The sequence below is a fragment of the Heptranchias perlo genome, chromosome 2, assembly GCF_035084215.1.
Source record: "Heptranchias perlo isolate sHepPer1 chromosome 2, sHepPer1.hap1, whole genome shotgun sequence".
NCBI lineage: Eukaryota > Metazoa > Chordata > Chondrichthyes > Hexanchiformes > Hexanchidae > Heptranchias > Heptranchias perlo.
In genome coordinates this window covers 38,400,398-38,417,725 of record NC_090326.1, presented here as the reverse complement: position 1 = coordinate 38,417,725, position 17,328 = coordinate 38,400,398, and the positions used below count along the sequence as shown (strand labels likewise).

The window sequence follows — 17,328 nt, the reverse complement described above, 5'->3', positions numbered from 1 at the left end:
TGGCAAGGTTGCAATTTTTTCGTTTTTTGCGTGGCTAATGGAGAGCCTCAAGTTGTCCAGCAATTTGTGGAGGATCGGAACTCATGACTTATCTCTCCTTTACCACAAATTGCTGGGTTTTTTATGGACTAATAATGGCCCGCACTGTTAATTTGCCATTTTTCCAGCAATTTTTATGCCATTGTTTAATCTGATTATCAAGAACATTGTATACCTTAAAAACTCTTCTGACCTTAAGATTTATAATTAGCTAGCTTTTCTGTATTTTGAGTTGTGATTTTATTCATTTAATCTTTCATCTGGTTTTGCAGAGTTTACACCTATCCATGTAATTCAGCATTCCTTGATCTGAATGAGGTAAGGCTGTTTCATTATCTTTAGAGTACCTGGTGGTATTAGAATTAAGCCAAAAATATATTTTACCTATTTAAAAGCAGTTTTGTTGTCTCACTAGTTTGTGTGTATGTATACACATGCACAGGCTCCTGCAATTCTAGAGGTGTTGTATGGTCTACTCTTCAAATCATCTGCTAATTTGAACATTTGTTTAGTGCTAAATTCCCAATTTGTTGTGCCATTTAAGTTAGTTCAAGTATTTTCAGTCACACAAAATGTGAATTCAGAAGTAGACTGCGTTGTCTAAGTTTTGTAAAGATGTGGTATTTTTGTCAGAGATTGCATATTAACTTGTGGCTTAGTTTAAAGAATTTTGTATATAAGAAAAGGCCATTTGGCCAACTGCAGTTCATCCCTCTGATACTCTGTCTAGCATCCAACTGTGCTTGAACCTCCTGTACGACTGTGGCTCAGATTTTCCTGGGAACATGCGCCATTGTAACGGCACATCAATGTCATTGGGGCCCTTTAACAGCATAAAAGAAAGAGGAAATTATGGAGTAAGTGATGTAAGCCATTAATTATGCCACTCCGTATTTTCCTGGGACTTTTGCACCATGGCTTTACCCTTGCCAAAACAAGTAATTATCATGGCTCCGCCCCCAATAAAATGAATGGTCACAATTTTCCTGCATTTAATCCCGTTTTCACACCGCTGCCACTTAAATTTGAAAATAATGGCAATGTGATTTATTGCACCAAGATCAATCTGGAAAATGGAGAGCCAAAATCAAACTCTATTCCAGTGTAATTTATCCTTTACTTGGAAGTTTGTTGCTATAATTTTGTGCTGGTGACGATCCTGGGAATGTTTCATCTGCCTCTAAAGAACCAAGTAAGTATCTACTCGTTTGTTTATTTCTCTAGCTCTGTATTTACAGTGCAGTTTATTCCCATGGTACAGTAAGAGCATGAATATTTTTGGAAGCAACCTTACCGTGTTAACAGGATTGTAAATTCTCCCGGAAGAATAACTTGTCAACTGGCTTTACTACACTGACCCCACAATCCTCTAGGATATTCAATCTACAATCCCAGTTGAGCACATGTGCATTCACAATTGTTTTGGGTGAAGGAAGAGCTTTTGGAGTAGTTCAGTGGAAGCTAAAATCATGGTATAAACTAGTCTGTTCTATAGTTCAATAAATTTGGTCAAGTTTTCCACTTTTTCTTAATGTTTGCTTTCCTTTCTTTGGAACTCTACCTCTTTTATACTGGCGCAGTGTGGATACTGGCGCAAAATTACAATTGTTTCCATCTTGTATAGATTTCAAGTTTCAACTATTCCAAGCTAACGAGCACTATTACATATTTGTTCAACTATCGCAAACCAGAATGTCTTGAGATTGGTTAAAATGAAAATGCCCCTCAGTCCATTTGTTCTCTTCACTGTACCTGCCCTGCTATTCTGCTATTACAACAAATGACTGTTTCCTATTTCTGCTTTTAAAGTTTCATTTATATATGAATATGTATAAAACAAATATGTTGTTCCATTGTGGTTTTGCCCAAAGTGAGTTGAAGGAGCGACTTGGTCACTTGCATAAAACCCAAAAAATAGAACACTGCCGATGCTAGAAATCTGAAACAAACAAAAAATGCAGGAAACACTCAAAGTCAGGTACAGTATCTGTGGAGAGATGTGTCAAGTTGATCTTTCAGGCATAACCCTTCATCAGAACTTTTCTTGGCCAATGGTTGCTTTGAGATGAGAATCCCAGATCAGCACACTCATGGTTCAGAAGAAGTCATTGTTCTCTGAGAAGTCAGGTAGAACTGTGTGCCTAAGTGCTTTCTCCCAGCACCCTCTGACCATGGGATGCCTTGTCTCAGAACCCTCCCTTCCCACCCCCCCACCCAAAAGTCCTCCTCCTCCTGCTTTCAAATTCTGGGGCAGTGCCAGTCCTCTTGCATTCTGGGACTCCCTCCCCCCCCCCCCCCCCCCCCCCCCCCCCAAAGCACTGTCCATCTCAGCTGATCTATCTAGAATGACCTTGCATTTCTTCTCTTTCTGTCCTGCTCCCCCATTAAACATGGCATCCAACTGCAAAGTATTCCAGAAATTTTGCATCCGCTGCATATGTTGATCACAAGTGAAGAACAAAATGCCTTGTTTAGTTTGAATGTGGTGATCATCTTCTATTGTCACGAGCTAGTTGGACAGTGTTTCAGACCTACCTTTTCTAAACTATGTACTAAGATTATTTCTGTCACCCCCTTTCAAGACTGAAAAGCCATAAATTCCTATATTTCATAACTCAGTCCTGACATTGAGGGATCAGTCTCGTGGTTCAGGTGATGTTGAAGTTATTCTGTCCCTTCTCCACTTTTTGGATGTACATGATGAGATTCTCATAAGTGACTAATAATTCCATGTGCTCCAAATTCCCAATCCTCTAGTTGGGAATTGACATCTTAACTACAAGGCTATGTTTCAATTGGGAATCAATTTAGTATGGTGTGTATGTGTTTTTAAACATGCAGAGAGAGGGAATAGAAATTTTTGGATGTGAAATATGAAAGTATGAGTATCTATAATAGATAAGAGATGTGTTTACTGGGTGAGATGTATGAATACTTTTTCATTTTAATTTCTTCGCACAGTTAAAAATACCAGCTGATGATAAATTGGAGAAATTTTGGATTGATTTCAACCTGGGAAGTCGCAGTGTAACTTTTTTCATTAAAGATGACAGTCAAGACAGTGAGGTAAGGTTTGTCCAGTGTCTTTGATTTATATTTTAATGTACTTTAAAGGTAAATCAGTTTTTTTCCAATTCTGTGGAGATCTCTCGTCATGGGATCTTTGTGACTGCAACTACTTTTATGCCATCCTCTGACACTGCACACTTCACAAGTGAGATGTGCTCCAAACTCCACAAAACATTAAAAGCTGCAATGAAGGCTAACAAAGATGGTTTAGGGACTTCCAAGATCTGAATTGAAACTGTCTGGTATTCGAGGACAAACTCAGCTTCCAGCACTAGTCAAAATCCTGCTGAATCTCTGAATCCAATAGCTTATCTGATGCTACCTGACATCAATTCTTGAGCAAGAAGATGGTATTGCTGAGGCTCTGATGGGGTAATATTAAAGTGCAGCTCTTGGCACTATTTGTAACAGTTTTCACTCTTAATTCAGTGCTAGATTCTAATTGGTCAACACCAACATTACTGGAAACAATGACTCCAGGCACTAACTCTACCCATGATACTCTTTCACACAAACAAAAATAAAGTCTCTTGCAACATATTGCTTTTTTAAAAATTGGCCAAATTTCTGGTGGTGGCACCAACTCTGGTCTCTCTATTCCCAGCATAAATCCTGATTTTGGAAAACCCAAAGTATGTATTGGCAGTGCCAAATGTCTTTCCTGAAGCCAGTGAACTTCATCCTAACCTGGAGAAAGACTATCTCGTTCTATGATGATAGGAAGAAGAAAGGTTGTGAGGGTATTATGTTAGAACCATAGAAAAGATACAGCACAGAAGGGGGCCATTCGGCCCATTGTGTCCGCGCCGGCTCGAAGAATAACCATTCTAATCCCACCTTCCAGCACCCAATCCATAGCCCTGCAGCTTACAGCACTTTAGGTGAAGGTCCAGGTACTTTTTAGAAGAGTTGAGGGTCCTCTACCACCAATTCGGGCAGCGAATTCCATTCACCCACCGCCCTCTGGGTAAAAAAGTTTTTCCTCATGTCCCCTTTAATCCTTCTGCCAATCAGCTTAAATCTATGTCCTCTAGTTCTTGAACTCTCTGCTAGGGGAAACAGGTACTTCCTGTCTATTCTATCTGGGCCCCTCATAATTTTGTACACCTCAATCAAGTCTCCCCTCAGCCTCCTCTGCTCCAAGGAAGAAAACCCCAGCCTATCCAATCTCTCCTCGTAGCTGCAATTTTCAAGCCCTGGCAACATTCTTGTAAATCTTCTCTGCACTCTCTCCAGAGCAATTGCGTCCTTCCTGTAATGTGGTGAGCAGAACTGCACACAATACTCCAGCTGTGGCCTTACCAGCGTTTTATACAGTTCCATCATTACATCCCTGCTTTTGTATTCTATACCTCAGCTAATAACGGAGAGCATTTCTTATGCTGCCTTCACAACCTTATCTACCTGTACTGCAACCTTCAGGGACCTGTGCACATGCACTCCAAGGTCTCTCACTTCCTCTACTCCTCAACATATTCCCATTTACTGCGTATTCCCTTTTACTGTTTGCCCTCCCTAAGTGAATTACCTCTCAATTCTCAGGGTTGAACTCCATTTGCCACTTTTCCGCCCACTCCACCAACCGATTGATATCTTCTTGGAGTCTACAGCTATCCTCTTCACTATCAACTACACTGCCAATTTTTGTGTCGTCTGCAAATTTGCCAATCATGCCCCCTATATATATCTATATCTATATCTATCTCTATCTATCACAAACAGCAAAGGACCAAACACTGAGCCCTGTGACACACCATTGGAAATGGATTTCCATTCGCAAAGACATCCATCGGCTTTTACTCTTTGTTTCCTGTTACTGAGCCAATTTTGGATCCAATTCACCACATTTCCCTGTATCCCATGGGCTTTTACCTTTCTGACCAGTCTGCCATGTGGGATCTTGTCAAATGCCTTACTAAAATCCATGCAGACAACATCCACTGCACTACCCTCATCAATCCTCCTAGTCACTTCCTCAAAGAATTCAATCAGATTTGTAAGGCATGACCTTCCCTGAACAAATCCATGCTGACTATCCCTGATTAAACCATGCCTTTCCAAGTGACAGTTTATCCTATCTCTCAGTATTAATTCTAATAGTTTGCCCACCACCGTGGTAAGACTGACCGGCCTATAATTGTTCGGCCTTACCCTCGTACCCTTTTTAAACAATGATACTACGTTTCAGTCTTCCAGTTCTCCGGTATCTCCCCTGTATCTAGTGAGGATTGGAAAATGATCCTCAACATCTATTATTTCCTCCCTGGCTTCCTTCAATAGCCTAGGAAACAATCCATCTGGCCCTGGTGACTTATCAACTTTCAAGGATTCCAGTCCCTCTAGTACTTCCTCTCTCATTATGTTTACCTTATCCAATATTTCACACCTCTCCCCTTTTAACTACTACTTCCGGATCATCCCTTTCCTTTGTGAATTCGGAGACATAATATTCATTTAAAACCCTACCCACATCCTCTGCTTCTACACACAAGTTACCCTTATCAACCCTGATAGGTCCCACCTTTTCCTGAGCTATCCTTTTGTTCTTAATATACTGATAAAACATCTTTGGGTTTTCTTTAATCTTATTAGCTAATATTTTTTCATGCCCTCTCTTTGCTTTCCTTATTTCCTTTTTTACGACATCCCTGTACTTCCTATACACCTCTAGGCTTTCTGCAGTATTTAGTTTTCTGTGACAGTCAATCTTTTTCTGCTTTATCTTGCCCCGTATACTTCTAGACAACCAGGGGTCTCTAGATTTGGCAGTGTCACCCTTTTTCTTTGAGGGGACGTGTCTGCATTGTACCTGTAGAATTTCACTTTTTAGTGCCTCCCACTGGCTTGGCATTGATTTCTCCTCAAGTAGTTGTGTCCAGTCCACTTTCGCCACATCACCTTAGTTCTGTCAAATTTGCCTTCCCCCATTTTAAAACATTTACTCCTGATTTAACTCTGTCCTTTTCCATAATAATGCTAAAACTAACTTAATTGTCACTATCCCCAATATGGTCACCCACTGTCACTTCACCCACTTGCCCATCTTCATTTCCCAGGACTAAATCTAGAATTGAATCCCGTCTTGTTGGGCTTGTCACGTACTGGCTAAAAAAAGTTCTCCTGGACACCAATCAAGAATTTTGCGCCCTCTGTGCCCCTCACACTGTTCGAATCCCAGTTGATGTTAGGGTAGTTGAAGTCCCCTACTGTTGTTGCCCTCTTATTTTTGCACTCAGAAATTTGCCTACATATTTGTTCTTCTATCTCCCTTTTGCTATTCTGGGGTCTATAGAACACTCCTAGTAGTGTGACTGCCCCTATTTTATTTCTTAGCTCAGCCCATATGGCCTCGATTGATGATACATTTAGCATATCATCCCTTCTCACAACTGTAATTGATTCTTTAACCAATAATCTTACCCCCCTCTTTATCACCCACACTATCCTGCCTGAAAACTCTATATCCTGGGATATTGAGTTGCCAATTATCCCCCTCTTTAAGCCAGGTTTCTGTTATAGCAACGATATCATGCTGCTATGTGTCTATCTGTGCCCTTAGCTCATCTGCTTTGTTTGTAGTACTCCTTGCATTGAAGTATATACCCTTTAACCCCATCAAATTCCTGTGCTGAACACTATTTAACCTTTTTTTGTTTCTTTTGCCTTTGAGTTGTTAACTGTCACTAACTGCTTTTCTACTTCCCGTTTCCTGGTCTGAATTTGTCCTATCTGTACCTACCCTTTGGTTCCCATCCCCCTGCCATACTAGTTTAAACCCTCCCCAACAGAACTAACAAATGTCCCCGTGAGGGTATTGGTTCCGGTTCTGCTTGGGCGCAACCCGTCCAGCTTGTACAGGTCCCGCCTTTCCCAGAATTGGTCCTCAATGCCTCAGGAATTTAAAACCCTCCCTCCTACACCATCTTTCAAGTCACGCGTTCACCTGGTCTATTCTCCTATTTCTGCTCTTGCTAGCACGTGGCACTGGGAGTAATCCTGAGATTACTACCTTTTTAGAGGTCCTGCTTTTTAATTTATTTCCTAACTCCCTATATTCTGCTTGCAGGACCTCATCCCTTTTACCGATGTCGTTGGTACCGATATGGACCATGACCTCTGGCTGTTCACCCTCCCCCTTCAGAATGTCCTGCAGCCGCTCCATGACAACCTTGACCCTAGCACCAGGGAGGCAACATACCATCCTGGAGTCTAATGTTTGCGGCCACAGAAACGCCTATCTGTTCCCCTTACGATGGAATCCCCTATCACTATTGCTCTCCCGTTGTTTTTCCTCCCCTCCTGTGCAGCTGAGTCACTTGTGGTGCCACGGTCTTGGCTCTTGCTGCATTCCCCTGATAAGCCATCTCCCCAAACAATATCCAAAGCGGAATATCTGTTTGAGAGGGATATGGCCCCTGGGGACTCCTGCTCCACCTGCCCAGTCCTTTTACTCTGCCTAGCTGTCACCCATTTCCTTTCTGCTTGCGTAATCTTTACCTGCGGTGTGACCACCTCACTGAACCTGCTATCCACGATAATCTCAACATCGCGGATGCTCCACAGTGAATCCGCCTGCAGCTCCAGCTCCGAAATGCGGTTAGCCAGTAGCTGCAGCTGGACACACTTCCTGCACACGTCGCCAGGAACACCAGTAGTGTCCATGACTTCCCAAATAGCGCAGGAGAAGCATATCACGGGTACGAGCTCTGCTGCCATGACTTGCCTTAGATTAAGCTTGTTACTCCCCTGCTCTTATGTTCTTAAGATCTTTCAGAAGCACAGAATTTATCTCTGGTGTTTACTCTTGTGTTCCACTCTACTGGGAGTGTTACAGACCTCTGAAAATTTGTGGACAGCAGTGTCAAATTTGCCTATAGTAGACAAAGAAAACTGAACTGACTCCCTCATTATTAGGGTAATCATACTGATGGTCCTTAACCCACCGATTTGTTGCCATTACACTTCCATCAAGGCTTTATATCCTGCAATGGCTGCTGTTGGGATTTCTTTTAACTTGTAGCATAGCTGATCTCTTAAAGGTTCAGAATCTATTGAATAGAAAACTTGCCCGAGTCTTGGGAGAGGTCTTTGATCATGTGTTCACCCAGATATGAACAATGTAATGCATACAAATTAAACATGAGATCAGGAAGAGTAGGTTAAATGGGAGTTTTGTGTGTGGTGGTTGACTTTTAGTTAAAGAATGAGGTCGATATCCCTACAATGGGTAATGCTTGTTATTTGCCATCTGGAAATAATTCTATGGGCCTCACTTAAAACCTGAAGCTGTCATTCTTTTTTGGTTGCTGACAAAGGTGTTGGGTATTTACAGCATTTTCTGTGTTTATTCCAGTCTCTCAACACTTTAAGGATAAGTGCTGTTTAAAGGCAGATAATTTAGGATTTCAGACTGGTGCACATTATTGCTCAGAATGTTGACCGTTGAGAGACTCTGAACTAAAACAATCCGTATATCAATGAACTTGTGTAAATATTGGAACATGTTTTTGTACTTGGCGGAGGTTGATTTGAATTACAATGTCTTTTTCTTCCCCACACCCTAGATGGACCTCTGGGAGACTGTTAGTTTATTGCAAGAAGGAGTCAAACATTTCAGTGTGGAAGGTAATGCTATTCATTGCCTTTCAAACAACTTGCATTTATACAATTCCTTCAATTTTTAAAAAAAGATCCTAATTCACCTGAAGTAAAACAGACTCTGAGCCAAAGGTGGAGAGATTAAGAGGGTGATCAAAAAGTTGGGTTTTAAGAAGGAGATGTTTATGGAGGAAACTAGAGAGTGGGATTTATGCAACTGAAGGCACAGCTGTCAATGGTGGGGTGAAAAAGGGGGGAGGGCAATGCACATGAGGTCAAAGTCAGGAGTGGGGAGTTTAAGGGTGGGCCAGTTGTCGAATTGGAAGAGGTTAAAGGTAAAGAGGGGCGAGGCCATGGATGGATTTAAGAACCAGGATGAGCATTTTAAATTTACGATGATGCAAGATGGTGATGTGCGAGCGGGATTTTGTGTGACGCAAGAACGAAAGCTAGCACTTATAAATCCTCAGGATATCCAAAACAGTGTAGTCACCGTTGTAATGTGCACAAACATGGCAACCAATTTGCACACAGCAATGATCTGAATGACCAGTTGATCTGTATTTGGAAGTATTGGTTGAGGGATAAGTGTAGGCTATGACACTGGGAGAACTCTCCTGCTCTTATGTCCACCTGGAAGGCTAGATAGGAGCCTTGGTTTGAAGTCTCATCTGAAAGATTACACCTCTGACAATACAGTACCTCCTCAGTACTGCAATGAAGTGTGCAGTAGATTATGTGCTCAAGTCCTGAAATGGGACCTGAACCCACAACCTACTGACTTAGGTGAGAGTGTTACGACTGAGCCAAGGTGGATAGAGTATGGGCAGCAGAGTTTTGGGTCAGCTGAAGTTTATGGAGGGTGAAGGATGAGAGCTCAGCTCGGAGAGCATTGGAGTAATTGACCTGCAAGGGAAATTGGATGGTCAGTAGCTAGTGGGAATAGGGTGAAGGGATTAACAAGTAGATCCAAGGTTAGTTTGGAGGGTGGACAAACAGAGGGAGGGCAAGGTGTGAGAGGGAACATATGGTGATGTTAGTCAGACAACAGAAAAATGATCACTTAATTGGTAAGCTGATCTAGCAACTAAATTATCCCACTGTGATAAGTGAAGGTCTTCAGGATGCTGCTCCAAAAGGATTAAAGTGTGCTCACTCATCTTGAAGAATGACTTTAAAATTCTCCTGAGACATGCATCCAGTATTTAGTTGCTAGATCAGCTTACCAATTAAGTGATCATTTTTCTGTTGTCTGACTAACATCACCATATGTTCCCTCTCACACCTTGCCCCTCCCTCTGTTTGTCCACCCTCCAAACTAACCTTGGATCTACTTGTTAATCCCTTCACCCTATTCCCACTAGCTACTGACCATCCAATTTCCCTTGCAGGTCAATTACTCCAATGCTCTCCGAGCTGGGCTCTCATCCTTCACCCTCCATAAACTTCAGCTGACCCAAAACTCTGCTGCCCATACTCTATCCACCTTGGCTCAGTCGTAACACTCTCACCTAAGTCAGTAGGTTCAGGATGCTGCTCCAAAAGGATTAAAGTGTGCTCACTCATCTTGAAGAATGACTTTAAAATTCTCCTGAGACATGCATCCAGTATTTGTTGGAGAAGGTAAAGTGGCCTGAAAGATTAGTACAATATCCATTCATTCTTAATAACTGTGATGTAATCACTGTGGAAATTTCTAGTTAGCTGCCAGCAAATCAGTCCTAGTGTATCTAGCATTCTAGCTATGGTAAGTGGTACTAATTAAAAGTACTTTTATATTTAAAAAAAAAACTTTGAAAAACATGCTTGTGAATACTTTATAATCTACAAAGTTCTGCCTTCTGAATGTGTTGGCATTTAAGAAGGGTGTCTCACCATTAGGGATCCTTGACTGAATTAAGATTTGGTGTCAATGGAGAGGAGGAAATTATTAGTTAATGCTATCTTTAGCATAATGGCCCAGAATTTTTGCTTTGGGCGCAAATTGCGCTGGTGCAAGTTAGGCCGAGATTCACGGAGTTTACGCTAAAATGCCTTAACATAATCGCACACAAAATCTGCTATGAATCAGTGCAATTGGGTAGCTTAACATAGCATAATTTTTTTTTGTAATAAAAAATATTCATCAATGTATTTGAGTGGTAACCTGGTGCTATGTTAAGCTGCTGAATTGTGCTGATTCATGGCAGATTTTACGTTTGAGATTAAACATAATCACAAATGTAAAATCTGCCATGGATCAGCACATTTGCGCCCAAATGCCGATTGCACCCAAAGTGTAAACTCTGGGCCAATATTCCTCAAAAGCCTTCTTGTCATTTACTGTGGGAGATGAAGTTTAGAAAAAGTCGGAAAATGAAGGGATATCTTGGTTGTATTTTTCACGTAAGGAGGAAATATCCATTTATTTCCCTCCCCGGTAAGTGCCTCTAAATTGATCCAAATACAAGTTTATTTTAGTTGTACACTTGTATAGTAAGTTTGTGTTAATATCGGGATACGGACTGGTGTTTTCATTAGAGTAAAGTTGCATGGACTTTGTTGCAATTCCATTGCTAAAATGTGTCCTCTCAAATTGACAGAAGTTAACAGAACTACAATCCTCATTATAAACCTGAAAGGACTACTGTCGGTCAGTAAAAATAAAGGCAAGAAGGTGAAAATATACTTTGACTCTGAATTTGATATTCTGAACACTACCAAGTTGGTGTATGGAGAGGAGAAAGTGCTGGCAAGTTTTCAAGATTTTCACATGGTTCTCAATAAGCTGTACTGGTGTGGTGAAGGGAAGTGAGAATTTAGCAGACTGCACATATCAATGAATGTACCTGCAGATCTCATCCTATTCTACAAATACTTGAATTACAGAATTTGGTCTGGCCTCCTGTAGAATCTCAACTGAAGACCACAAGCCCGGTCCCAAATCAGGTATGGGCAACATTCTTAAACATTAGAAGTTCATAGTGAGCGAGTGGAGGCAAAGCCATTTATGAAGTAGTTACATGTTACAATGGAGGGAGGGAAAAGAGAGGCGGCAATTGTTGGTTTTCTATGGAAGGATAAGCTGACTGGCCTCTGCCATCTGTACTTGTCTTTGATGTTTAGAGGCACTGAAAATGATTTTAATATTGATAAGGGAAGATGTTTTGATTTGTCACAGTTTTACAGTACAGAAACTTAGCAAATCTAGTGTAAGTAAAAAGAAAAAAATACTTTTCCTCACTTTTTGAAAACAGAAGTTTGGTACTGATTTGTATGACTAATTTAGTTGTGTTTTCTGTAGCTGTTTGTTTCAGTGAGACTTTCACCTTCATGACATAAGTCAACCAGGTATATTTTAGGTCGGATCTTTGTGTGTAGTCTGGCCTCTTGCGCATCCCTGATTTTCCTGGTTCCAACATTGGCGGCCATGCTTTCAGCAGCCTAGCCTTAAGCTCTAAAATTCCCTCCCTAAACCTTTCCGCCTCTCCTTTTAAGATGCTCCTCAAAACCTACCTTTTTGAGCAAGCTTTTGCTCACCTGTCCTACTATCTCCTTATGTGGCTCAGTGCCAAAATTTGTTTGGATCGCTCCTTTGAAGCACCTTGGGATGTTTTACTACGCAAGTTATTGTCATTAAGGGTATTCGGGTAGGAATGGCAGTACTCCTGTTTGGTACCCAACTTTTGTGCTTGGTATTCTGTAGCCAGTGGGCAATTTAAAACATTCAAATGAAAGAGTGAAATAACTAATTAGCACCAACACAGGAAATATTCCAGTAGATAGTTTAACCTCCCTGTTCCAGGGCCTGCACTGGTCAGTACTGGTTGATACCTCAAGTTCCTTTCTCTATGCAGCTGTCTTCTGCTTTGGTATCCAGTATCCCAGTGCTTGTGGCTTTTAATAGCTTAAATTGGGATTAGTTATGTATCTACCAAAAATGGGAGGAGCCCTCAATGAATATTTCCCATTGCTCTCTGCTTTCTGGACTCACCAGGAGGGGAGTAGTAGATACTCTTTCATCAGAACCTACCTACCATGCTGCTTCCTCAATGTCTTGGCAGACTGTTTATAGAATCATAGAATGGTTACGGCTCAGAAGGCGGCCATTCGACCCATCGAGCCTGTGCCGGCTCTCTGCAAGGGCAATCCAGCTAGTCCCACTCCCCCACTCTTTCCCCGTAGCCCTGCAAATTTTTCTCCTTCAGGTACTTATCTAATTCCTTTTCGAAAGCCGCAATTGACCCTGCTTCCACCACCCTTTCAGGCAGCGCATTCCAGATCCTAACCACTCGCTGTGTTTTTTAAAAACGTTTTTCCTCGTGTCACCTTTGGTTCTACTGACCAATCACCTTAAACCTGTGTCTTCTGGTTTGCGACTCTTCTGCTAATGGGAACAGTGTTTCTTTATTTACTTTGTCTAGACCCTTCATGATTTTGAACACCTATCAAATCTCCTCTCAACCTTCTCTGCTCTAAGGAGAATAATCCCAGTTTTTCTAGTCTATCCATGTAACTAAGGTCCTTCATTTCTGGAACCGTTCTAGTAAATCTTTTCTGCACCCTCTAAGGCCTTCGCATCCTTCCTAAAGTATGGTGCCCAGATTTGGACACAATGCTCCAGTTGTGGCCAAACCAGTGTTTTATAAAGGTTCAACATAACATCCTCGCTTTTGTCCTCTAAGCCTCTAAGCCCAGGATCCCGTATGCTTTCTCAACCTGCCCCGCCACCTTCAACGACCTGTATACATATTCCCCCAGGTCTCTGATCCTTTTTGTTCATTCGTGGGATGGGGGCATCGCTGGCAAGGCCTGCATTTATTGCCCATCCCTAATTGCCCTTGAGAAGGTGATGGTGAGCTGCCTTCTTGAACTGCTGCAGTCTGTATGGTGAAGGTTCTCCCACAGTGCTGTTAGGAAGGGAGTTCCAGGATTTTGACCCAGCGATATATTTCCAAGTCAAGTGACTTGGAGGGGAACGTGCAGGTGGTAGTGTTCACATGCGCCTGTTGCCCTTGTCCTTCTTGGTAGAGGTTGCAGGTTTGGGAGGTGCTGTTGAAGACACCCCCTTTAGAGTTGTACTATTTAGTTCACACTGCCTCTCATTCTTCCTATCAAAATTTATCACTCTGCACTTCTGTGTTAAATTTCATCTGCCGTGTGTCCGCCCATTCCACTAGTCTGTCTGTCGTCTTGAAGTCTATCACCATCCTCCTAACTGTTTACTACATTTCCAAGTTTTGTCACCTGCAAATTTTGAAATTGTGCCCTGACAACCAAGTCCAAGTCATTAATATATATCAAGAAAAGCAGTGATCCCAGTACCGACCCCTGGGAAACACTCGTTCACCACTACTCCTCTGTTTCCTATTACTTAGCCAATTTCGTATCCATGTTGCCTCTGCCCCTTTTATTCCATGGGCTTCAACTTTATTGACCAAGCCTATTATGTGCCACTTTATCAAAGGCCTTTTGGAAATCCACATACACATCAACTGCACTGCCCTTATCAACCCTCTCTGTTACCTCATCAAAAAACTCAATCAAGTTAGTCAAACATGATTTGCCTTTAACAAATTCGTGCTGGCTTTCCCTTAGTAATCCACTTGGACAAGTGACTATTAATTTTGTCCCGGATTATTGTTTCTAAAAGCTTTCCCACCACTGAGGTTAAACTGACTGGCCTGTAGTTGCTGGGTTTATCTTTACATCCTTTTTTGAACAAGGGTGTAACATTTGCAATTATTCAGTCCTCCGGCACCCACCTGTGTCAAAGGAGTGGTGGAAGATTATGGCCAGTACTTCCGCAATTTCCATCCTTACTTCCCTCAACAACCTAGGATGCATCCCATCCGGACCTGGTAACTTATCTATTTTAAGTAAAGCCAGCCTTTCTAGTACCTTCTTTATCAATTTTTATCCCATACAGTATCTCAATTACCTTTTACTGTAACTTTTTGTATCTGTCTTTACCAAGGAGGAAGATATGGCCAAAGTATTCATTTAGTACCTCTGCCATGCCCTCTGCTTCTGTGCGTATATCCACACCCCTCCTTATTACCCATTTACTATTTATATGTCGAAAGAAGACTTTTGGATTCCCTTTTATGTTAGCTGCCAGTCTATTCTCACACTCTTTGCCCCTCTTATTTCCTTTATAACTTCCCCTTTGAACTTTCTATACTCAGCCTGGTTCTCGCTTGTATCAACAACCTGACACCTGTCATACGCCCTCTTTTTCTGCTTCATCTTGCTCTCTATCTCTCGTCATCCAGGGAGGTCTGGCTTTGGTTGCCTACCTTTCTCCCTCGTGGGACTATATCTAGACTGTACCTGAGCCATTTCGTCTTTAAAGGTCGCCCATTGTTGAATTACAGTTTTGCCTGCCAATCTTTGAATCCAATTTACTTGGGCCCGATCCATCTCAGTCCACTGAAATTGGCCTTCCTCCAATTAAGTATTTTTACTCTAGATTGCTCTGTCCTTGTCCATAGCTAATCTAAACCATATGGTACCATGTTCCCTAAATGTTGCCCCACTGACACTTGCTCTGCTTGACCCACCTCATTCCCCAGAACCAGATCCAGCAATGCCTCCTTCCTCGTTGGGCCAGAAACACACTGATCAAGAAAGTTCTCCTGAACACACTTCAGAAATTCTTCCCCTTCTTTGCCCTTTACATTCTTACTATCCCAGTCTATATTAAGATAGTTGAAGTCCCCTGTTATTACTACTCCATGGTTCTTGCACCTCTCTGTAATTTCCCTGCAAATTTGCTCCTCTATATCCTTCCCACTAGTTGGTGGCCTATAGAACACACCCAGTAGTGTAATGGCACCTTTATTGTTTCTTGACTGTAACCAAATAGATTCTGTCTTTGATCCCTCAAAGGCATCCTCTCTCCAGCACTATAATATTCTCCATCAATACTTCACCCCCCCCCCCCCCCCCAGCCCGCCACTTTCTTTCCTTCCCTATCTTTCCTGAACACCTTGCATCCAGGGATATTTAGTACCCAATCCTGCCCTTTTTTGAGCCAGGTCTCCGTTATTGCCACAACATTGTATTCCCATGTGGCTATTTGCGTCTGCAGCTCACCAACCTTGTTTACCACATTTCGTGCATTTACACACATGCACTTTAATCCTGTCTTAAACCATCATGTATTCTCTCTTCGTCTGGTCCCATCTACTATCATACTATTACTCTAGTGCTATCTGTCTCTCCCAATCCTTTGTGCACCTTGTTTCTCCTTTCTAATTCTGCAGTGAAGCCAGATGTTGCTCAAGCTCTGAAATCCGGAGCTCGAGCTCCTCCAGCTGACAACACTTCCTGCATTTGTGGTTGTCCAGGACACTGGAGGCGTCCTGGAGTTCCCACATGGCACAGGCCATGCATTCGATGGGACTGAGGTGCGGTGCCATGCCGCAAGTTTAGTTAGTAATCTAATAAATAAACTTTTATCAAAAAAAAGAACTCAGCAATCAGTTCTGTCCTTTGTGCTGATGTCACTTGAGGTTTTTTCCTCTCTCCCTGGGCCTTGCTTTTTACCTGCTCTGATCCTCCTCCCCTGGTCACTCATGGGTCTGTGCTCACTTGACTCCGGGCTCCCGATTGATGAGGCAACTGCTCAGTAAGGAAACATAGAAGGAACTGTCTCCTGCTCCATATCTCCATTTAGGAGGATATCTATGTCCAGCTCCCTGAAGTTTGCCATTCGTTTCTTGGATCTTCCTGCTGTAGTAGTCACCCAGGTTACCTACTTCCTCCAATGCTGCCATAGCCCCTTTAAGCAGCTGCAAGTTTTATATCCTACTGTTATACCATGTCTCTGCCTCCATGTATTTCCCAGCCATTCAAAGTCCTGCTTCGCCTCAGGTCTGGGCTCTTTGTGGTTGAAGAATGTTGATATCAACCCTAGCTTGTATCTTACTCTTGCATTTTAGTTTGCAGTTGTGTTCCAGATTTACCTTTTCCATACTGTTGTCTATTACGCTTCTATAAGATCATCACTATGACACTTTTCAGGGCTGAAAAGGGGAGATGGCTGGCCTTTCTTTTGTTTAAAATGGTTATTGTCTGGCATTTATGTGATGTGAATGTTATCTGCCATTTGTCAGCCCAAGCCTGGATGTTATGCAGGTCTTGCTGTAGGCTGATATAGTCTGCTTTGTTGTCTGAGTTGTAAATAGAGATGGACACTGGAATCATCGAACAGCCCCACTCCTGACCTGAAAAAGGGCAGGTCATTGATGAAACGGCTGAGGGTGCTTCCCCAATAAAGTCCTGCAGGGATGTCCTGGGGCTATGATAATTGGCCTCTGACAGCCACAATCATCCTTAGTATCAGGTGTGACTCCAGCCACTGGAGGTTTTTCCCATTGACTTCAGTTTTGCTGGGGCTTCTTGGTGTCATATTCTGTAAAATTGTGCCTGATGTCGACGGTAGCTACTCTCGCCTCTCCTAGAATCATAGGTTACAGCATGGAAGGAGGCCATTCGGTCCATTGAGTCCGGGCCAGCTCTATGCAAGAGTAATCCAGTTAGTCCCACTACGCCTGCCGTATCCCCATAGGCCTGCAAATTTTTTCATTTCAAGTACTTATCCAGTTCCCTTTTGAAAGCCATGATTGAATCTGCCTC

At 42.3% G+C, this 17,328-nt stretch overlaps 1 protein-coding gene and 1 long non-coding RNA gene across 2 annotated transcripts in view; both read left to right on the top strand.

Moving 5' to 3' along the window:
- The first annotated feature begins 310 nt into the window (after positions 1-310).
- Positions 311-11,430, top strand: LOC137333363 (uncharacterized). Its single transcript, XR_010965878.1, has 4 exons — positions 311-357; positions 3,001-3,105; positions 8,673-8,733; positions 11,289-11,430. It is a non-coding gene; the product is annotated as an uncharacterized lncRNA (long non-coding RNA).
- A 28-nt stretch (positions 11,431-11,458) lies between these two features.
- The window catches only part of LOC137331992 (synaptonemal complex protein 2-like), an 85,274-nt gene continuing 79,404 nt past the window's right edge, over positions 11,459-17,328 (top strand). Inside the window, exons 1-2 of the mRNA XM_067995754.1 lie at positions 11,459-11,496; positions 11,541-11,634. Of these exons, the coding sequence (XP_067851855.1) occupies positions 11,459-11,496; positions 11,541-11,634 (132 nt within the window). The remainder of the gene's footprint in view (positions 11,497-11,540; positions 11,635-17,328) is intronic.